Genomic DNA, 22,610 nt, shown 5'->3' with positions numbered 1-22,610 from the left:
AAAAAATCCAAAAGATTCTAATCTCCACAGTTTGGTCTGATTTTGATGGAAGCCCTTATCGTTTTTGTTTCTTTTTGTGTTATTGGACCCAAACCCACGTAGGAGCTAAAATCGATGGTACTGTTTGTACTTGCATGCAATCCAGGTGTCGTTTGCATGCTCTTAGTTTTTGCCTCTTTAAGGAACTCTAGCCTAACTGCACAAATCTCATTTACTAATTGTGGGTTTGAGAGATGATTTGCTAACCAATTTTGTTACCTAGAGCGATAGTTAGAGGCTATAAATAGTAAAAAACGCATATGATGTAAAAAATATTCGATGATTTGATGTGTAAATAATTAGTGATGGAATAGTAATTTGTAAGGTAGTGGTTGAATGATGTGGAGATGGCTATAAGAGCAAGTTCACCCGTTGAGCTTGACCGGTCAAGATTATTCACTGCTTTTTTGCCTTGTATTTCTACTATTGAGCTTGACCAGTCAGATATATATATTGTTCACAAAATGTCAAGAATGGTCAAGTTCGTAGTCAAGAGCAAAAAAACAGTAAATAGTCTTGACCGGTCAAGCTCAACGGGTGAACTTGCTCTAACAAAAAAAAAATTAATCATTATGATTATATGTGGAGAGGCCGCCGGGAAACACGTGGTGGGGAATGAGGAGGTTGATGACGCCTGGCTCTGTTGTTGAAGATATTCGATCACACTTGGAGTCTGTCACCGGCGGCGGTACCATGCAAATTATTAAACCAATTCATGGGGATAAGACAAGACTTGACACCAAACTAGCTAGGTCATCCTTCACTCCTATAATTGAATCTGGGAGGATCTGTATAAACTTCTTTACTCATGGAGCATGGGAGACTCTTGTTCAATAGTAGTTCTAAACTTCTAAACCTAATTTAGCTTTCAAGGGCCGAACTGCCAAAATATAGAGAACTATGAGTTGTATTATTGTATAGTATGTATAAGATTTGATTGTCGAGTAATATCAACTCCCTAGATTAAAATGAAAATAAAAGAGTCATTCCATATTTTTTCATGGTCTCACAAAAAATTGATTTCTCTAATTGTTAATAAACACGTAATTTAATAATTATTCTCTTTATTTTCATTTTTATTAGAGGTTGGTAAACGTACATTGTCAAACAAATTAATGATAATTTAGTTGATGTAAGACGAGCTAAATACAGGCATAACTAACTAACTATATATATACATGAAATCAAGAACCCCTGTATACATGTAAAAAAAAAAAATCCTCAATTTGATGTATAATTCTCAAAAGAAAAAAAATTGATGCATCATTCACATGATGAGTAACTTATATGATAAGAATGAACTATATTTGTATCCTTGTTCCGGATATTAGTAAATCATTCATGTTCACTCTCTTTCATCTTACCCATATTTGATTTAGGGAGTGAAATTCACACTCTGTAATTTATAATCCACACTCCATCTTTTTTTTTTTGGTCAAAATTCTCATAAAAAGACAAAATTTAAATTACCAAAAAATGAAACATGGAGTATGGATTATAAAATGAGAGGTGTGGATTTTAGTCCCCTTGATTTATCTTCTTTCTGAATTTTTTCCCAACCCCATTCCGCCCAATTCAGCAAACGCGCTCTAAGTGAATTAAGAACACTTGAAGGATGTTATCAAATCATAGGCTTGAGAGGAAAAACATTTAATCCGTGCTCCATGCTAGCAATTATATCTTTCCTAGTCCCTACGGGATAGAAACTCCAAAGTCCAACTGGATTTTTCTACCTTTCCATCTCCACACAGAAAACTAATTTCTCTTCCTTTATACATATAGATGTTCCTTCACTCCCAACTCAATGAATAAAAAGTAGCGTTACTGATTTATTGAAGAGAAGAGCATGTAACTCATAAAAGGGAACTGCGGTGTTACTGTGATTTGTTGATTCATCAGTAGGAGTATTGAAAGATGGCGTGGACAGAGGTAATGAGGAAGTTCTTCAGATGCAAAAAGAAAACAAACTTGTTTGATTTACCCAGTGATATCATCATAGACATCCTTCTCAAATTGCCACTAAAAACACTTTGTTGCCTTCGATGTGTCTCTAAGACCTTGTTGGATAGAATCGACGATCCTCTCTTCGTTACAGCACACACACGCTTACTTACTAGTACAAATGTTGCTGGTGAAGTTCCTCGGCTAATGCTTGTTACCGGAATTGCACCTTTGGGTTACATAGACATGCAGTCACTGAAATACAATGGCGAAGCCTTGAGAGCAGAAACCAAGAATAATGCAATTGTCTCGAGGATTTTGCCCCCTTCAAAACCTTACATACTGAAATACTGTTTAGAATTTTGTTACCACGACTTGTTTTTCTACAAGGAAGAGTCTGAAGGACAGTCATGCTTCTTGTGCAATCCTCTTCGGGGAGAAGTTCTAAAGCTCCCAACAATCAATTTTCCAGTTCAAAAGAACTTTTGCTGTTCGTATGGTATGGGATTCGATAAATTAACCAACAGCCACAAGATTGTTTGTGTCTCCTCAACTATTGAAGGATGCTTAGAGACTCACGTTCTTGTATTAGGGACAAACTCATGGAAAAAGATAGCCTCTCAGCCTCCTTGTAATTTAAGTGAAAAGAAGATATGTGCATATGGAGATATGCATTGGTTGATTGATCTCTCATTACAAGGAAGAGATGATACCAAAGGACTGCGGATAATTTCTTTCGACTTCAAGAAAGATGAATTTTATTGGACTCCCCATCCTACCTCAGTATCTTTGGTTGATGTGCCTTTTATGCACTTGCTTACTTTCGGAGGATCTATCGCCATTGCATATGTTTCATCGGATTTGTATATTAACATATGGGTGTTGAACAATTATGATACCAAAGATTGGGCACTAGATTACTCCATGGATATCCGTATGTTTTTAGAACATGGGCAGTTGTCTAAACTATTATATAGTCATAGCTGTGGTGAATGGGAGCACGGTATAATCTTTATGGATAAACTAGGCCGAGAGTCATCTTTTTTGGATCTAGGACGTACTTCCATGGAACACATAACACTGCATACAATATTCACATGTGGAAGTTCTTTGAGCCCTATGAAGATCGTCGGCTATACTGGGAGCTTCATTTCTTTAAAAGATTATGGCCAATTGGTTAGACTAGAACCGGGAGTAGAAACGTATCGAATGCAATCTAGCTTCTTACAAAAATTAGGGCTATGTTTTGTTGGTGCTAAGAAGATCAAAAGGGGAAAACAACAATTATGGAGACTTGGACAAGAAATTCCAGTTTGATGTGTATATATTCATCAAAAGTGATACTATCGAGAACTTAAAAACGCAGACAACCGATTGTATCTATTTTCTTGACTTGGAGTACACAATTTTATATAATTTGTTAAATAGAAAAACTAATTAAATGAGAAAAATTTACAAGTCATTGTGAAAGGTGCGTGGATATTATTTGTTAATTTATCCAACGAATTCCACTTTTGAATATTCATCAACTCTAGGCTCCTTTTTGAGTTGTAGGTACCAAATTAGACGACGAGAAATGATAAGGCGGTTTGTATGAAAATGATTATATATGATCCAAACAAAAAGTTTATTTTTGCTATTGTACGAGAATCAAGATCACTGATACACAGCTTTGATTGAGAAAATGGTTTCCAATTTATGTGTTCTGTTTGATTTGAGGAAAGAACAAGGGAAACAGAATTACAGAAAATAGGATCAGCACATTCAAGCGCACAACCTTCAGATAGTCTTAGCTTAATTTCTTAGAGCCAAGTGTTCAATTACTTTACCTCAACAAAAGTCAAAAATTAATTTCCAAAGGCTCTTCATGCTGGGCTTGATCAAAACATTGAAATCTTGTCTGGGACGTCGATGTCACGGAGTATAGTGGTAATGCCTGTGGCCGTAATTGTGCATGCGGTGAGCATAGTTTTCCAATCCAAAACACTGCATAATAGGGAAACAAGCCACGAAGATGCACCTCCCAATTCCTCTGAATATCGAAGATACTAAATTACAAGGGCAGCAGCAATACCACAACAAGGGATCATCATAAGGGTTTTCTCCATGGTGATGATCATGGTCATGAGCCATGTTCTTCTTTCAACTATTAGCTACGTAAGATCAACAAAATCCCAACAATCAAAATCCGTTTCGGAAAACCCCTGTTTCTTGAAAAACGCTTTCGAAACACAAACGATGAGAAGTTGAAATGGGGTTCATCACAAAGAATAAAAGAGAGTCGTATGATGATGTACCTGAATGGGTGAAGCAAATTCTTGTAGCACGCAGACCAAGATCTCCGAAGCTACGTTTGACTCTGTGTTGAGTTCTGGTAGAATGCTCTCCCTAGTCCCTACTAATAAAGCAAGCAATGAAATGAACTTCTATGTAAACTAGGACTATTTTGCTAATTGAGCTGTAAAAGCTTGCGCACCAAGTTATTCCCGGTTTCGGATTCTCTACCATAACCAGTTATAAACACCAACCACCTCACTTTATTCCGTTTCAGACGTGATTCTCATGTACTCTACTTTTAAACAAAATTCACACATTTACTCCACTCTTAATCACATTACTTTGATTTGATGTATATAGAAGGGAAGTGTTTTATTTTATTTTGAGGAATAGAAGGGAAGTGTTACTTTGATAAGAAAAAATGTTTTTTTAACCTATTTATTTGAATTTTATAGCACACTTAACATCTTGTGGCTGTAGTTTAGTGGTAAGAATTCCACGTTGTGGCCGTGGAGACCTGGGCTCGAATCCCAGCAGCCACACAAGTATTTTATTTTTGTTTCTTTATTTCTTTATACTTCTGGGCAATAATTTTTCACTTTCTAATTTTTATTTGTTATTATAATATTATTTTTTATCTGGGCAATAGTTTTTCAATTTCTAAGAGCATGTATATCATAGAAGATGCAAGCGACCTAGAAACTAGAAAGTATGCACCATGCACGGAAGCAGAAAATGTAAATGGATAATCATGAACTAGAATATCTTCGTTCCGTTGCCTGAACTGAAGGTGATCAGACAATTACGATACAGCTGTAAAATTTACTTGTAAGTTCCTGTCTTCATATATGTTTGTACCATAACTATTCACCTAATCTCTCTCTACATAATACAACATGGATTGTGTATCAAGATTTACAGCAACAGCACACCCAGGATATGTCATTGAAGCTTCATTATGGTAAATTTTCTACGGGGCAAGATTACATCTCTATTCTCGCTTATCCTCCTCCAGATCTTCTGCAAGCCCATTGTTAAATTCTCGCATAGCTGCTGTATCTCCACTCACCTTCAAAGCACCACTTGTTAACGAGACGCCCTCCTCATCAAAGTCATCTCCCGTCTCCTCTGAGTATGCATATCTGCAAGTTCCAGACCAAAATATTATACTATCAGGCTGTGGTGCCAAGGAAATGTAAGAAAAGTTAAAAGTCAGATAACTCCATGCATCGAATAAAACAATATCAATGCACTCATGATGCAAATTTTCCGTTAAAGATACCACTCAATGCACAAGATAATAGAGAAACAACAGACCTCTTCTTTCTACTAATTTTAAGATGACATCATCAGACTTTATGCCAGTCAAGCCAAACAAATGGAAGCATTCATCAAATACATCCATGTATATCTCTTTGATAAGTACATAGATATTACTATTATTATGTAAACAAGATAAGGAAAATGTAAAATCGCAATGTCAAAGAAAATACCTAGTTGGGTTACTTGATGGAGCCCAGAGTACACATATCACTGCCAAGAGAGCGTAGGCAAGCAGAGTCCAAAATGCAGGAATAACCCAGGCGATTTGCCAAAACTCACTCAATGGATCGGTTGCATTGAAATATAGCTGAATCAACAAAAATCAGAGCAGATCTAGTGGTTAAGTTTACTTGAAATAAGCAGACGAATCAAGGAACTACACACTCCAGTTACAGTATATTCGATTGCACCAGATGGAATTGTTAATTCACAGAATATATGATTTTATGATCAGTAATAATACCTCAAAGCCAATCCAGGCCACTGACAGAAGCACAGACACTGCGAGAGAGTTGGTAAATTTTCGATATAGCTCCAACTTAGCCATGTTTCTCCTGATCTGCGTCCAAATTAAATGGAAGACGGTGAAGAATAGGTCACAAATATAAATTGTCATTCAAGAACCCTATATTATCCTATGTGGTAATATATAACAATATAACTAGGCATTTTGACTGCATACTCCTGGATTGCAATCCCACTTAACCCCAGCAAAAGATTAAAATCGCATGGAACTAAAGCACACTTCATTCAGTAAAAGCACATGGTTTCCACACAGACAGTGTACATGCATAGCTAAACAAACCTATATTAATAACATAGATACCAATTCAATGGATACCATTTTGTTGCATGAAACAGAAGATGCAAAAAATAAAAGTGTTCATATGCTGAAGTTGTAATAGAAGAAAAGGAAACTGGGAAAATGCAAACGGTGCATTATTGTACCTGAAGTTTCTCCAAAGTTTTTGATAACGAAGAGAAAATCCACAGAATAAAGCACGAATCTAAGAAGGCAACTGGTAAGACCAAAAGTAACTTTGCTTTTCCAGAAAAATCATTGATATTCCCCAAATTTTCAATAAGCTCGAGTGCTTCTGATGCCATAAAATATACCACGCCAAGCAGAAATACTTTTGGGGTTATACCACCAAGTGTAGGCTTCACCACACCAAAGCCCATTGAAACTACTAACAGAAGAAGACGAGAGAGTGTCTTCTTGACAGATCTAAAGGTTACCGCCCACAGCGTAATGCCCATAGGTCTGGTTCCAGTCGAATTGAAATTGACGTACTCAAAGTACCAGACAGCCATTTCACACATTCCAAGAGCAATCACCGCTGTGATGTGGTAGTGCAATTGTATGATATCCTTCCAAAACTGAACAAACCTCAGAAACCAGGCAAGGCCAAGCACAAGGTAAGCTAAAGACATTAAGCCATAGAATGTCATCAAAGGAGACATCTTCCCCGGCAAATAACCATATGGATTTCTCCAATCAGTCCTTCCTTTAATCAGCGTGCCCTTGAGTTCCGGATTACAAAACATAAAATACAGGTAGTACATTCCAGAACTTTTTATCTCAACCGTCTCAGACTTCATTTTAGCCTCTTCGTTCTTTCCATTAAAGAAAGTTTGGATGCGCCTAGGCCACTCGGGATTGTCTGGATTTTTGTGGATAACAACCTCCCCCGCCGCCATGCATTGTCCATCCTCAGAAAGATTCCTGGTGCAGCATATCAGATTCGATTTCAGGAATGAAGCCCCAATCCTAGCCCTGTCCTTGACCTCAAGAATTATAGCTTCCACCAAACCAGTACTCTGCTGCATTTCATTCTGCTTATTCGCAGACTCCTTTGTCCTCACAAAAGTAACACTCTCAAACCTGAAATTCCATTAGTCAGGCCGGCGGCACCGGCTATAACTTCAAATCTAAACCATCAAATCTATAACTTGAGATCAAAAGTTCCAAATCCATCTACCTAGGTGACTACAAATCGAGGGTTTTGGTGATATAATTCTTACGATTTCTAACTAAACAGATCAAAATTCACTAATCCTGAATCAATTTCAATTTCAATTTCTATAGCTAACCTACCAATTCACCAAGCAACACAAACAAATCAAGTCAAGTCAAAAATGGATTGTTGAAATGAAGAGGGGTAATAATTAGTGAAATCAAATGACCTGATGAAGGACTTGCCCTTGACGTGAGTATCTGAAGAAGAAGAAGAAGAAGAAGAAGAGGAATCGACGACCTTAGAAGCGTAGAGACCTTCGCTGCCTCCATGGAAGAAGAAGGCGTTTGACTGAGGAGTAAAGGCTTCGTTTCTGTACTCGTGGATGGAAGCATTACAGCCGTTGATGATCAAAATAAGCCCAACTATGAACAACCCTAAAGCTGACCCCTTTTCTCCCCAAAACCATCTGCCTCGTTCCATCTCTCTCTCTTGCTCTGACAATTCTTCTCAGCAGAGGAGTGATGGTAAAGTGAAGAGGAAACCGAGGCAACCAACAGAAAAACGACACCGCACCTTAGTTCCCATGGTCCAAACGACGCCGTTGACTCCTTTCCGAATTCCAAGGCTCTCTCGGCTGGGTTTCGGATTTGGGCTTCCCTTCCCATGGCTTTATTATATGTTTGTCGGTGTTGGGCTTGAAAGACATCATTGGAGATTATGCTTTATTCAAAAAAAAAAACTTCTCTATAGGACTTGGCAACCCCCTGATTGCAGCTACAAAACATGGTGGTTCCACTACTGTACCGGTAATGGAGGCCATTGCTCTAAGAGATGGACTACTTTGTGCTCGAGACCAAGGGTACACAACAATTGAAGTTGAAGGAGACTCTAAGTTAGTCATTGACGCAGTCAACAAACGCATTCACCCCCCTTGGAGGCTGCTGAAAATTCTTAATGATATTCACGCTTTAACTACTTGCTTTAGTTCGGTATGCTTCAAACGCGTTTATAGGGAAGCAAATTTTGTAGCAGATGCTATAGCAAATTTGGGGCATACTGATGTAATGACTTCTACTTGGACCAATAGAGTCCCTCCTGAGGCCTCAAGAGCCTTATTATTTGACACTGTAAACAGTGGATGCCCTAGAGGCTTCCAAATTTAATTATAATCCTTTCGTATTAAAAAAAAAAACTTCTCTATAGGACTTACTAATAATTGACTACTTTGTTGGGGAAAAAAAAAGTCAAAAAAATTACATTAAACCTCATATTCATACCACTGCTTTTTAAATCATTTTAAGTGAGAGCAAATGGAACACAAGGACATGAATGTTTTCCTCATACTCGGAACGTCTAAGATACAGGTTTGCTTTCACCGATATTCTATGTTTTTTGAGAAATATAGTGGGGATGATGAGATGGGGAGATGAAGTGCGGTAAGAAAGTATATAACATATATATTTTTTTGGAGATAATATTTCATATTGCAAAAAGTCAGTAGTTGTGCCCCATTGACATACTTCATGTAAATTAACACTCGAAATATGAATATCTTTCTCCTACTTGAATGGCCAAAAACAAAGTATGGCATAAGCTAGCTATATCCCCATTTGAATATCATTACGTACCTAATTACAGTCTTACTTATCTTTTGGTAAGTACCTAACTAAAGTCTTAGACCACCAACATTCTAGCTTTAACCATTTTTGGTTTAGTGGGAATCTAGCCATCTTAAGTAGTTATGGCCGATCAATGTTCCTTCTATATTAGTGAACAACTACTTGTGAGTTTCGAACACTAATCAATCCCCATCCACAAAAATCTATAATGTCCATCACACACTATTCCACAATTAATACATTATTTGGCCACCAAAACATTGAGTGCCCACTTTCACGTTACATAATTAAGTATATATATGCCTCTAATGCGCTGAAGGAATTAAGATGGAATGGGAACTTTTACTTTAGACACCATTCTAGTTCCCTTGAGCCTCTTCGTTCTAATAGCTTACCATGCATATTTATGGTGTATCTTCAAGACCAAACCCTCTCACACGACCATCGGAATTGAGTCAGTCAGAAGAAGATTATGGTTTCTAGAGATTATGCAGGTAAGTACAAGTTCCTGATAATCGTACATGAATATGAGCTTCCAGGTCCTTAGCTTTCATCATGCATCCTTGCTACTCGAAAGCTTTTGTACTTTCTATAGAATAATGGAAATCTTGTCTTCTAGAAAAATAATCTTTCATATCAAGAAAATGATACATTGCTGGATTGTCAATTTGAGCCAGTAGTTATATATGTATAGCTTAGATTAATAACACGTTTAACAACATAACACGTTCGATATCTAGCAAGAGTACATCACTTTGGAGTATTGATCCATTTCTTTAAATATTGCTCATCAACCTAGCTAATTAACTGTTATGGTATGAATATTCTCGTCCCGCAGGGTGATGGTAGAAAGTCTATGTTGGCAGTCCAAAACTTGAGAAACACTCAAATGGTGGCAATAATCACAGCTTCAATAGCAATTGCCTTCAGCTTGGCTTTGGCAGCTCTGACGAACAATGCTTACAATGCAAGCCACCTCTTTGTTAAAACAGCATTTTTCGGCTTGCAGTCGGGGAGGATCTTTACTCTAAAGTATGGCTTGGCCTATTTCGTCTTGCTGTTCAGCTCATTATGCAGCTCCATGGCCACTGGATTTATGATCGATGCCATTTTTCTACTAAACACTTCTGCCGAGTTCTCATCTTCAGGAATAACACTACTCCTATTTGAACGAGGTTACATGTTGGCTCAAATTGGCGAAAGGTTGCTTTTTATCTCCTTTCCTTTGTTGTTGTGGTTGTTTGGTCCAGTGCCAGTGGCCTTGTCATCCCTGGCCTTGGTTTGGTGGCTTAAAGAGCTTGATTTTGTTGGCAAATTCACCCAAAGTAACAGGCAAAGTCTCAGCTGATATAGATGCTATATTGTTGGGCCAACTTCTTGGGAATAATTCAAACAACATTCTTCTTATGATATTATTTGCAAGAGAGTCTGGGTTTGAAACCTTAGATTATCACCTAATTTCATTGTCTTTATCACTATGTTTGTCTCTCGATGTGTAGGTTGGAGCATGAGAGCAAGAGTACTGTTGACTTAAAATACAATATTGTTGGTTCATTCATTTCTTGATAGTTTAGAGTTTATACAAAAATGCAAAAAGGAATATTATAATTTGAATTCATCGGGTCGTAAAACGTACCATGTTCCAAAACTATAACATCATAGGTGTTAATAGCATTGACAGCCACAATATTCATAAGATAAAGCAGTACCAAACTACCAACCATCATATCAAGCAAAAGTCCAAAATTTGGAAAAGGAAGTTGAGCAAGTTAATTAACTTCGTAAACCACGGGACATGCGTGGAATTTTATCTTAAAATATCATCGATACTAAATTATCAACATATATGTGGCTAATTTCATTTTGATTATGGGCTTGTGTAGGGACACATCACCCCCAATAACTTATAAAATTGGCCATCGTATCAATTAGTGCACATTTGTTCTTGTTAGGTTTAACCCTAAGCTAGGAGGCCAATTAAAAGTAGGCACAAAAATATGACCGTGCCTTTATGACGCTGAAAGAATACGAATTTCCTGGCAAAGTTGAATCAAAACTTTGAAACGCCACCTTGCACCAGTAGTCTAGTACTTAAGCAATTGACTGATGGAATTGTCCAATTAGAATTCAGTGGATAGACCACCGAAGCCAACGCTAAAGCTTTTGCATATTCCTCCAAACCCCACTTTAATCTTTAATGTCCATTATATGCATTCCACAACTCTACCCACCAATTGCAATACATAAATGAAACCGCATTTGCTTGTGACGTACACTCCACTACCATTACCTGTTGACCATAAATAGGGTTCCTCTGTCTACGGAACCATCTCTCCGATTCTGATCTCAAACTAAGATGGCGGTGATTGTTTATATAGACACCATATTGGTCCCTATTAGTCTCTTCCTTACGGTGGGTTACCATGCTTATCTCTGGCATAGCCTCAAGAACAAACCCTCTCATACTACCATTGGAATCAACATATTGAAGAGGAGAGCATGGTTTCTAGATATCAAAGGGGTAAGCTAAACTCAATCCGAAATACATATCATTGTTAGCTTGTAGATTTGCTACTGGTTATAACATGGTACCATTGGTACAAGAAGGTAGTGGATTAAAAGATGCTCATTCAAAGAGTAAGATTGAGATTATGAGGCGCATTCTCGCACAGTGTCATACATAATTTCAGCATATCTCCCTTTTACTTCACATTTTGTACAACAAGTCACTTTAATTGTGATATTCTACAAACAATATGTTTTACCCTTAACCTATAACACATTGAATGTGAAGCTCTTATGCCTTCTTAGAAATTTGTCTTGGGAAATTGCGTAGACACACCTCAACTGTCCTGTATCCGAGCCTTTTGGTGATTACTAGAGGTATCTATCGATCTCTGTGTAGACTCAACTGCACACCTGATCGGAGTGCTAACTTGATATACATTTAACTCATTCATAGACAAGTTTTCCGCTTTTTTCTAGTAGTGGTCAATTTTTAGTACATATGAATTTTACCGTGCAGGGTGATGAAGATAAGATGGGTATGTTGGCTGTCCAAAGCTTGAGAAACACTCTAATGGGAGCCACACTCACAGCTGTTATAACAATTCTTGTTGTAGTTTCATTAGCTGCTCTAATCAACAACGCCTATAGTGCAACACATATCTTCAGCAGTGTGATATTCGGGTCACAATCCCCTAGGATATTTGCTCTGAAGTATGGCTCAGCAGCACTGGCATTGTCAATTAGCTTCCTCTGCAGTTCTATGGCAATTGCATTCTTGATTGATGCCAATTTCCTGATTAATGCCTCCGGTGATCACGAGTTCTCGTCCTCGTCTTCAGAACACACACAAAGCATATTTGAGAAAGGGTTTGTTTTGGCTCTTATTAGCAACAGAATGTTGTGCATCACTTTTCCGGTGCTGTTATGGATGCTTGGGCCGATACCGGCTTGTTTGTCGTCGATGGCATTGGTTTGGGGGCTGTATGGGCTTGATTTTGCTGGAAAGTTAGCAAAAAGCAATAAGCAAAGTATCAGTTGAGGACAATAAGGCCAGCAAGTCGTTTGTCAATAGCAAATAATGAAATAATTGAGCAACAACAGTCAACTAGCTAGACAATAACTTAGGTGTGTTCAGTTGCATCCGTTTTGTGAGATGGACAAATAGTTGTTCAAAGAATTGGGCTACCCTGCCCTCCTTAGTTTTTCTAGCCTGGCCGTGCAGGGAGTTGCTCTGCTTTGTAGTTTTTCTTTCCTCTGTTGTTCCGTTTCGTTTAATACATTCCTTTCGCCAAAAAACAAAAAAAAAAACCTCAATTAGAACACCATCCCCCTCCTCTCCCCAACATTTTTTTTTTTGTAATACGTGAATTAGAAGGATTTTGTGAGAAAAATAAGAAAATCAATATTACACATAATGATCGGTGATCAGTAGCTGATATGTATATCTGAGTCGACGAAACGAATTGACATCCATGTGAAGAAAATTCTTGCGAGCTAGGTCTAATTAAGCACAATTAAAATAGTATCGTATGTCATGTTCACGAAGAAAAGAAAGATATTCAACACTCCACTGAATGACACATAAATGAAGGGGGAGTGAAATTCCCTTTTTATAAACCGCACTCCCACTTTCATTTTAACTTTTTGATTTCCACAATTACCCCTCTGACCACTCCCTCTCCTCCAAAGCTGGTTCTCGATCTCCCCCCTCTTTGCAGAAATTTCTTGAAGCCACAATACACAAGACTTTTCATGAAGAGTATAAAACAATGAAAGGGGTTTTACTTGAACCAAGATAAATTTCCTTCATTTAGTCATTCAAATCTAATTCTCAAACTCATCTAGTGCTTTATTCATACCCAGGAGACAAGAGGATGTAAAACAGATAAAGGAAGGAGCATTAGATTTAGAAACTTTTTTCTTCTTCTGTTTGTTATTCTTTGACAATGAAAATATTTCATAAAAGCTGCAATAAAAGATAAGAGAATCCATTTAACTCATGAGACTTGCAGCTTGAGATACATATAGATTTAGCGACAGAAAGGGGAAAACCATGCCTACCAAAAGAACTCAAATAGAAATACAAACCCATGATCATCATTCATTAATACGTTCTTGATTTCTCCTCCATAATCATTTGTTCTATTCAAGACAAAATTTTCTTAGTTGTTAATCTTAGTGACTAATTGTAATAGGCCCAGAGAGAAGGGTCAGAAGATGAGAGGGAGGGAGAAAACAAATGAGGATCGAAGATGAGAACATGAGGGCAAAAAGGAAATTTTGCATAATAAAATTGAAGAAAGGAGTGTGGTTTGCAAAAAAGGGAGTGCAAATTTCACTCCCCTAAATGAAACACTATTGCAGACCAACATACTAATTGAAGTGCATAGTAAAGTAATTTAATTATAGAATGACGATAAACTTACTCATAGACCGATAGTAAGTATTTGACGGGGGAGGATTCAAAGCACCTACATGTACTTGCACCAACATGAATGAATGATTGGATTACATAAAATACACTCTTTGGTTATTTAAAAATTTTATATAAAGGGTTTGAGATCATTTTATAAGTATTGAGTCATTTAAACCGTCAGTGCATAAAATAATTTCTAATATTTGACATCAATACTCGAGAATAGCTTGAGTTCTCTATTCCAAGTCTCATAAACTAAATATATGAAACTAATATGAAAAGGACATTACTTCGCTAACCAGCGTTGGTTAGCAAGTGCTGACCACAGCCATTAACAGATCGACACGTGTTCGTTAAATTTTTTTGTTTTTTAATGCTATTGAAATACTCAAATACCAGATGGAGAAGAAGAGTTCTAGTAATGTCAAAAATCTTCTCCAAATATCCCTTTTCCTTCCAAACTGTAAATCCTTCTGCAATATTCTTCAACTGCAAACCCGATTCATATGATATTCTTATTACTTTTCATAGAAATGTGTATTTTGAAACTTATGCCTGGAGTAGTTGCTCAAGAATATGAAGTTGTAAAATTTAGCAGATTGTATAAGCACTACCAGTGCTAGTCAAAGGCTCTGCAAATTGTTGTTCTACTTGGTTAATCTCAATGTCCTGCTTTGTTTATTTTGACAGATTTTCATTGTTATTCCTAATCTTGCTACCCATATGGCCATATATATGCCTATATGGCCATTGGTGTATGGCCGACCTTCATGTTTCTGAAAGAATGGAAGATTGTGGACATAGTGGTGGAAGCAAAGAAAGAAGGAAGAAAAGTAACTGAAATCTAGCACCTTCATCTTGCTACCATATGGCCGCTGCTTCTTGCTCCATCTTCGTCGGGTTTAGAGTTGAATCGTACCGTAAACCGAACAAAAGTAATTGAAATCTAGTACCCATCGTCGAATTCGTATGGGTACTGAAGAAATCCAGTACTCATATTCGAAATCAATACCCATCGCTTCAAATCCCTATGAATTTTACTGAAGAATGCAGAAGGCAACCCAATTTGGAAGAGAAAGGGATTTCTGGATTTGGATGGATCTCTTCTTGTCTGGTAATTCAATAGCTTTTTTTTTTAATGGACACGTGTCAATGTGTTAGTGGTTGTGGTCAGCACTTGCTAACCAACGCTGGTTAGCGAAGTAATGTCCATACGAAAACCACCTGCATCCCGCCATATTCAAAAGGTCCTAATACCTAGAATGGACCCAAAATCTTCAAGCCCAAACATTTGTGGGTCATAGCCCAAACCTAAGCAAGCTCGCGGTTCAAACTTCCACACTCTGGCAGACACCGTCACAAAATAAACCCTAGACACCATTTGCATATAATAAAAGGATTATAAAAGAAAAAGATTCAATCAACAGACTTGGGAGTCTGGTCATCCTAGCTAAACAAGGTTGTTGTACGTAGACCAACACTACCAAATTACTGGACGACTCCACTCCACCAGTCACTTTCACACAAGCAGATACTATCAAAACGACGAACCCAAAATTTAAGAGAAAGCCACAGACCCTAACCCTAACCCTAACCCTAGCTTTTACGAAGGATGCATGGAACTTGGACTACTGGATTTCCCATCAGTTTTGCCCAGAAGCAATAAGGCAATGGGTCCTCTCATCCTTCCCTGGTCTACCTTAATTACTACTCACTGGCACGAGGGTTTGACAAGGACGATTAGGATTAAATATGATCTCGTCCCTGTAAATTGGCCCATTCGCATTCACACCAGTGGGAACAACTTTCCCGCCCCTCTCTTAAATTTCTGAGTCTATGATTGCTGGTTTTTTTTTTTTTTTTTTGAGAATATGATTGCTGGTTTGATGTTGAGAGGTCAGTTCCACACGTCTTTTACTCACTGAAAGTCACAAAGAAAATTCAAGATGGAAAGGGATACACACGCACACACACATTGTAGACCATTTACCATTATGTATATGTCGTACGGTCGTACCATTCATATTCTAGACCACAAAATCTACCAAGACAAATATTAGTGTTTCATTCTTCCCCCAACACTCTCTTTCGAGTCTTTTCTATTCTTGGCTACCAGTATGCAACTATGCAATGAGCCATTCCGGTCACTTTAAGTTAATCACAATTTCCTTAGGAAAAAAAAAAAAAAACATAGTTTTCTATAAAGATTAGATATACTACGTGGGTTACATGGTTTTTCAATTTCATTTGTGTTGTTCTCCTTCAACAAAGGTTTCCAATTTCAACGTTTGGTGGAAAATTCAGAACTCTAAATTTAAGAAAATTTTGGATTTAGATTATAACATCAGCAAATATTAATACAAAAATATTTATCGATTATGTTCACCGTTAAGTGATGAAATGACACAAGTAGTAGTAGAATATTTTCGGGCTTTCACATAATTATTTGTGTCCTCTAGATTTCCGTATTAATTTTATACATAAGGAGTCATTCTACATAGGTTAGTAAGTATTGGGAGGCAAAATGCCAAAATGTACAAGAAAAACGAGAATACCTTATAAAGACGCTTGGTTGTAGTATATGTATTATGTTTAGGCTTGACTGTCTTAGACATTGTAGACCATAGCTGCATGTCGTACCTTCAAAATTGATTGAATACGGTAGATGGATACGTATATATACTTAGCTAGACCATAGAATGTGCCAAGAGCCCAAGACGTCAATATTCTATGACTATGAAACCTTCGTGTCTCCTTAAGTCCTTATCCTCTTAATTTTTTCTATTCTTCGCCCATTCTCTTTCTTTGGCTCCAAACTTTCCAACTAACCTTTCCACTTGATAATTTCTTATTTATTAAAAGGTGATAATTTTTTATTTGACGTGTTAATTGTGGTGGTTTACATGAATTTTCATTTTCGATTTTACTTTTCTCATCGATTATGACGGACTGAACTTCAAACTTTTGAAATTTATTTAACCGTTGCCCAATTTTTTTTCATACTTGTTTGGTCATGGCGTCTGTTTCCATAGTGGATGGATTTCACTTCAAGAAGTGAAAGACCATTTCTCACTTCTTCTTGTCAGCAATAAGTATGGTTTTTTCAATTAATGTTTTAGGCAGACCATCTAGGTGTCATGAATGTGGTTTGTTTCTTGGTGTCATGTTTAAGCTGTTGGTAAGTCGTACATTCACTCTCAATCGTACTTATATCCAATGTACTAACGATGATCGATATTAATAAATTTAGCATCTTCTAGCACTAAAAAAAGATAGTCGGTAAGTGATAGAATGTCAATCAAACAATATCGATCACGTATCTGAAAAATATAGAGTTTTTTTTTTTTTTTTTTTACTTTATCAAGGGGAACCCAAAAGCTTCCTAGGCCCAAGATAAACCCCTTCGGGGTATGTGAAATGCTCCAACTGTGTATTGCAGCACAGTGTCTGGCCACTTTGACAGCTTCGGAGTTCGAACCTAGGTTGGGGAGCACACCCAACTAAGCAAGAACCACTAGGCCACTTGCAGTGATTTTGAAAAATATAGAGAGTTGAGTACGATTGAAAGAATTTAAAATATTTTTATTTTATTTTTAGAATGTAATTTCAAACATTCAATGGATATGGCAATTTGTCTTATTACTTGGACCAGATACAATATCTTTCTTGTGAACGGATCGAATAGAATCCTATGGAGCCAGCTTTATTGAGTTCATAATTCCCTTAATTAGAGATCCCTAATTAATTAATTTGAACCAATGCAATATCGACCTGTGCTCTCTGTCGCATAGGCCATAGCGAATACAATTTCACTGATTATAGGAGCTGCTATTATTTGAGAGATTTGATTTCCGACTGGGAGTTTCTACCAAACTCCGGTGAATTCCATATTCTAATTTTGTTCGGTACATATTCGAATCATAGAATGATTTTTTTTTGTACCGGATTTAACGACGTTATTTCATCCTAATAAGGAAAGTAATGGCAACTTGGATTGAACGTGAACATTTCTAAATCTGGCCAACTTGCTTTTATTTAATTAATTCATTCATGTTCAAGTAAGGCAACTTGAACTTATTTTTTTGTCCACTACAATGATTCCATCATACGTTTGGTCCAATGAATTAATCAAAATCGGTTGCTTTGACATGTTTTTAACTTACACAAAGTGTATAAGACGTCCATTACAGGCCAAAGGAAAAAAACTTATATTTATATGTATGTCTGTAAAGCTGCAGGCATATTAAAACGTCGCAACACATTGATATATAAGTATATAACACGTGCGAATATATGCGATACAAAACAAGTCTTCGATGCCTAATCCCATCTGTTGGTTTGTTCTTACTCGGTGTAATAAGTTTGATGAATCAGACTCCAAGTTGCATTTGTTTAAGGATTATCCGAATGAAAAGGGATTACTATTAAGAGTGACGTGCTAAATCATGTTTCGACATGTCATCAAATTTGCAACTGGTTCATATAAAAAGGAACACATTACAATTAAAGAATTGGGATCAAATAGGACTTGATAGAGTATGCTTATATTAATTAAGTGCTAGGTACAATTTGCACCCTAAGTAGTTCAAAAAATATTCAATTTGTTTATAAGAAAAAATTTCAAAAAGACATTTTTTGTCCAACTCAAATGCGGAATTTAACAATAGTTATTAATTTTTAGGACAATTCGTAAGTTCAACCCTTGGTTGAATGAGCATATTCTTCATCTCTTGCGATTAATGCATAATAACTTTATAATTTTCTAATCCAATCATTCATGTTGTATAACGTAATACAAAAATTAGCTCTGTAAAAAATCAATCAAATTGAAGACCTTTTAGTTATTCATTTCTATGAAATACATGGACGGCTCATCATAATAGTAGTAAGTGTTGTTAGAACCATCTATTTGTTTGATTTAATTAGATAATTAAACGATTTCCGATTTGATTGATTTTTTTACAGAGATGATCTTTAAAGGCTAATTTAAGACACGGACCGTTGTATTATAGATTTATTAAGTAAAAGTATGTTAATCGACAGTGGGGTGAATATGCTCATTCACCCTATGGGTGAACTTAAGAATTGTTCTTTTTTTTTTTTTTATTAAGAGACCTAGGTTTTAAAATTCGAGTAAAATGTAATTGCTTGTTACTTTTTGGATAGCTTTAAGACTTTTTGAACAATGTACTTCAATAGAAGAACATCATACTCTATGGTCTAAAACTATTAGCTTGAAATTGATGACTACTGTTAGATGGATAGAGAGAGCAAGGTACTATAGGAACTCGAGAGGTGCATCCTAATTTTCAAGCCATATACGTGGACAACTTTTGAGTGACGTGGAGCCCGTGTGGCAGTTTGGCATGCACACGTGGATAACCCGCTCTGATACCATCATAAAGTAATCTGGGGTTCACATCCAAAACCAATTGGCAATGGATGAAGTGGCCCAAACCCTTATAAACCCATAGGCAAGGTCCCATTTTTCCCATGTGGGATGTATATATTCTCAACACTACCTACACGGTCGGATAAACAATAGTTGATGTTAAAGCAGCAAAGAAGATGCTCCTACAAAAACCAAGGCCAGTTCATGTGTCTGAGGCTTGAAAATGAAATTAAAATAATTTTCCTTTCCCACTCTTAATTAGTAAGTGCAATGCTGGGAATACCCTAAATGTATTATCACATCGAAAGGATCAGAATTGAAAGCCTTCATCCCTTTTGTGTTCGTCACTATATATTAATTAGTTAATTTGCATTATGCGAACCAAAGTCAGACTTTAGAATATTCATTTTCATTTTATGTATGTCATGACATACATAAAATGAAAATGAATATTCACACGGATGCCAGTTGATCAACTGGCATTTAGTCTAGTAGTAAGATACTTAATTTCACTAAAATGTTGTCAAAAGTCTCAAGTTCAATTCCCCTCCTCCATTGATAAGAAAGAAGAAGAAAACTATATAAGCTGGAAAAGATCTAATTTTTCATTCTATGTTGTTGAAAATGGAACAAATGAATTATAATTCCCCAACAACTGATTCTATCCTCCATGAATTTTTTTTGGAAAAAGAAAAAATAGACATCATCCAAGTAGACGAGAAAAGTTTCACTTTAAGCTAGAAGCCCTTACTTAACAAGAAAAAATAATTCGTCGCTTCTATTTCTGGATGATCCGTCAAGTGTTTACAAAATATTTTACACTGAGAAAGCAACTAATTTTACTTCAACAGAAACTGAAAATGTGACTTTTCCTAAAAGACAAATTACAAAAATACAAGTGCATGCTCATCAAAATTCATATGGAAAATCTACTTCATCGTCAAAGTATCCCACCATTATCCTAGAAATCACATCCTCGTGATCATATGCGATAGTCGATGCGGACGACTCAAACACTCCTAGACCAGGCGACATGAGATAGTCACACGACGACAATTGTTGGTTGTGGTGAATCACATGATCATGATCATTACTTGGTGTGATCATCTCTTCTTCCTTGACGCTCTCATTTTTGATCGATGTGAAGGATGAGAAAAAGGGATGTTCTTGTTTGCGGGTGAAGTCGTTGTTGGTGTTGTCGAATCTGATCATATTCTTGGGAGAGTCTTGAGAACTTGAAGAATCTAAGATGAGCTCAGGAGCTCTGAGATAGTCAGTGCATGTGTGATTGCCATAGTATGTGGTCCGAAAGAGTTGGGGTTCATCTTTAATCCTCTGCACATGTTTGGTTGCTTTGCAGCCTTGATCAAACTTATGAGTGCACCTGAAGTAGTTCCTGCATATAGAGTAAAACTTAATTAGCTTTAGTTTGAGTAAATGATATATTTAATCTGTGATTACAAAAAATAAAATAAAATATTGCAGTAGCATTTTCGTATATATAGTTGTATACCTTGGATGTCTAGTATTCAGGATCATCTTTTGTCCGTACTTCCTCCATGCATGACCATCGTCCACTAAATCCAGAGTGTCTTTGGTCCATGAATGTGAAGTTTTTCTGCAAGTTAACAATTAATATTTAGTTACAATTAAGAGTAGAATTGAACTTTATAACATAAAGCTAACAAGGAGAGAAGCAAGAGACCTTTATGTGACCCAATAAAAGAATTATGCAAGTATATTCTGTTTTTTATGTGAAATTGTAATAATCTAGCTAACAAAGCAAGTAGATGTGGTCGCTCTATTTTTTATTTTTTGTCTTAATAAATGTTATATTGCTGTCAGCAGCTGTTGAGACATACGACAAACGTTACATAAATCAAGAGCCAACAACTATTCAAATAAATTAAATGACAATAAAAACTAAATAGTAAAAATTGTTGAACTCTGTTTAATTATACGCCTTAGAATCGAACAATCAATCAAGTTAAACACATAAGTTAATTTCTTTTTGGGTCCCAAAAAATTAATTTCTAATAATGTGTATCAGCAACATAATTAATTAACTAGTACTATTTGATTTGTTAGAGCAACTCCAACAGATTCCCTATATTTTGATTTTTCTCTACTTTAGGGAAAAATAAGCCTCTTTTGCTCCAACAGATACTCTATAACTATCTCTATTTTAGAGAAAGTGAGGAAAGAGAAAACCAAATTCCCTATATTTACAGCAAACTCTAAAATTTTATGGAAGAATATGAAGATTTTAGAGATTGTTGTAAAATAGGGAATCTGTTGGAGTTGGAAAAGAAAAAGAGGCTAACTAAAGCTTTGATTTTTGTTTTCCTATAATACATAAATTATAGGGAAGCTGTTGGAGTTGCTCTTACTAATTACCTTCTCTTGTATGAACCTCTGCGATCCTTGAACGTTTCGGTACTCTTGTAACTCTCTTCATTCGAATCCTCGGACTTAACAGCATCATCAAGAGCATCCCAAGACGATGAATCGGCACCAGCAGCAGCAGTAACAGTACTAGTAGGACTATTGGCTTGAATCTGAGAGATGAGCTCCTCTTTAGCCTCTTCACTCCCATTCAAGATACGAAGGGTGTTTGTGAACGACCCCAAGATCTTCGTAACAAGACCCTCCGCCGATCTGACGTCACCACTAAGACACCTCTGAAGCTGATTCACCATCTCCCGACCTTGAACCAACTCCTCCACGACCCTCTGCCGGTTCGACGACACACTCTCCAGCCAAGTCCACTCCATCTTCGATAAGCTTCCGAGTGTTCAATGTCTTTATATGTGGAAAAATAAGTGTCGTACGGTATATGAGTCTCTCTGTGTGTGGTTTAGATTAATGGAGTCAAGAGTCCCTGATGTCCTCTTTTTATATGGGCACCAAAGAGGTCATGGGATTGCAGGGCAAGGAAGACGACTAGAAGCTACAGGGGAAGATTCATCTTAACCCCACAATCTGGCGCGGTTGTATCACACCAAGGGCTAGATGAGCCTCCACGTCGAACTACATCCTACGGCAAGGAGAGATGATGTCATGCCAATTATGTCACCGCCCGGTCGTCACCCCACTAGGTGCTACCTGGCATGTCTCCCCCTGTAAATAATATG

The 22,610-nt window shown here is 36.9% G+C and overlaps 5 protein-coding genes and 1 non-coding gene across 6 annotated transcripts; 4 read left to right on the top strand and 2 right to left on the bottom strand.

Moving 5' to 3' along the window:
- The first annotated feature begins 1,953 nt into the window (after window positions 1-1,953).
- LOC133722750 (F-box/kelch-repeat protein At3g06240-like) lies at window positions 1,954-3,297 on the top strand. The gene has a single exon (XM_062149619.1). The coding sequence runs from the start codon at window positions 1,954-1,956 to the stop codon at window positions 3,295-3,297; it is 1,344 nt and encodes a 447-aa protein (XP_062005603.1).
- Window positions 3,298-4,727: 1,430 nt separating this feature from the next.
- Window positions 4,728-4,799, top strand: TRNAH-GUG (transfer RNA histidin (anticodon GUG)). The gene has a single exon. It is a non-coding gene; the product is annotated as a tRNA-His (tRNA).
- Window positions 4,800-4,982: 183 nt separating this feature from the next.
- On the bottom strand, window positions 4,983-8,086 carry LOC133721266 (uncharacterized). Its single transcript, XM_062147833.1, has 5 exons — window positions 7,768-8,086; window positions 6,529-7,465; window positions 6,044-6,139; window positions 5,751-5,887; window positions 4,983-5,399 (listed from the first exon to the last, which is right to left on the bottom strand). Exons 1-5 carry the CDS (start codon window positions 8,019-8,021, stop codon window positions 5,249-5,251), a joined length of 1,575 nt encoding a protein of 524 aa, XP_062003817.1. The 5' UTR covers window positions 8,022-8,086; the 3' UTR covers window positions 4,983-5,248.
- Window positions 8,087-9,500: 1,414 nt separating this feature from the next.
- LOC133723913 (uncharacterized) lies at window positions 9,501-10,567 on the top strand. Its single transcript, XM_062150786.1, has 2 exons — window positions 9,501-9,654; window positions 9,999-10,567. The coding sequence occupies exons 1-2, from the start codon at window positions 9,649-9,651 to the stop codon at window positions 10,506-10,508; spliced, it is 516 nt and encodes a 171-aa protein (XP_062006770.1). The 5' UTR covers window positions 9,501-9,648; the 3' UTR covers window positions 10,509-10,567.
- An 835-nt stretch (window positions 10,568-11,402) lies between these two features.
- LOC133721833 (uncharacterized) lies at window positions 11,403-13,017 on the top strand. The gene is made up of 2 exons (XM_062148574.1): window positions 11,403-11,681; window positions 12,186-13,017. The coding sequence occupies exons 1-2, from the start codon at window positions 11,517-11,519 to the stop codon at window positions 12,705-12,707; spliced, it is 687 nt and encodes a 228-aa protein (XP_062004558.1). The 5' UTR covers window positions 11,403-11,516; the 3' UTR covers window positions 12,708-13,017.
- Window positions 13,018-20,227: 7,210 nt separating this feature from the next.
- LOC133721367 (probable WRKY transcription factor 70) lies at window positions 20,228-22,355 on the bottom strand. The gene is made up of 3 exons (XM_062147955.1): window positions 21,874-22,355; window positions 20,990-21,094; window positions 20,228-20,872 (listed from the first exon to the last, which is right to left on the bottom strand). The coding sequence occupies exons 1-3, from the start codon at window positions 22,248-22,250 to the stop codon at window positions 20,386-20,388; spliced, it is 969 nt and encodes a 322-aa protein (XP_062003939.1). The 5' UTR covers window positions 22,251-22,355; the 3' UTR covers window positions 20,228-20,385.
- Window positions 22,356-22,610: the final 255 nt, after the last annotated feature.

Source organism: Rosa rugosa, chromosome 7, assembly GCF_958449725.1.
Source record: "Rosa rugosa chromosome 7, drRosRugo1.1, whole genome shotgun sequence".
Taxonomy (NCBI): domain Eukaryota; kingdom Viridiplantae; phylum Streptophyta; class Magnoliopsida; order Rosales; family Rosaceae; genus Rosa; species Rosa rugosa.
Note: the sequence above shows the minus strand (reverse complement) of the source record. Positions and strands in the feature narration are given on the sequence as shown.

What these genes read in the sequence shown, in the direction of transcription:
- LOC133722750 (XM_062149619.1), top strand. Translation starts at nt 1,954, where the DNA reads ATGGCGTGGACAGAGGTAATGAGGAAGTTCTTCAGATGCAAAAAGAAA.
- LOC133721266 (XM_062147833.1), bottom strand. Translation starts at nt 8,021, where the DNA reads ATGGAACGAGGCAGATGGTTTTGGGGAGAAAAGGGGTCAGCTTTAGGG. An exon ending in AAACTTTGGAGAAACTTCAG is followed by an intron (nt 6,140 to 6,528) that starts GTACAATAATGC and finishes ATTTGGACGCAG; the next exon opens with ATCAGGAGAAACATGGCTAA. An exon ending in CCATCAAGTAACCCAACTAG is followed by an intron (nt 5,400 to 5,750) that starts GTATTTTCTTTG and finishes TGGAACTTGCAG; the next exon opens with ATATGCATACTCAGAGGAGA.
- LOC133721833 (XM_062148574.1), top strand. Translation starts at nt 11,517, where the DNA reads ATGGCGGTGATTGTTTATATAGACACCATATTGGTCCCTATTAGTCTC. An exon ending in GGTTTCTAGATATCAAAGGG is followed by an intron (nt 11,682 to 12,185) that starts GTAAGCTAAACT and finishes TTTACCGTGCAG; the next exon opens with GGTGATGAAGATAAGATGGG.
- LOC133721367 (XM_062147955.1), bottom strand. Translation starts at nt 22,250, where the DNA reads ATGGAGTGGACTTGGCTGGAGAGTGTGTCGTCGAACCGGCAGAGGGTC. An exon ending in AGAGGTTCATACAAGAGAAG is followed by an intron (nt 21,095 to 21,873) that starts GTAATTAGTAAG and finishes GTTAACTTGCAG; the next exon opens with AAAAACTTCACATTCATGGA. An exon ending in CTGAATACTAGACATCCAAG is followed by an intron (nt 20,873 to 20,989) that starts GTATACAACTAT and finishes CTCTATATGCAG; the next exon opens with GAACTACTTCAGGTGCACTC.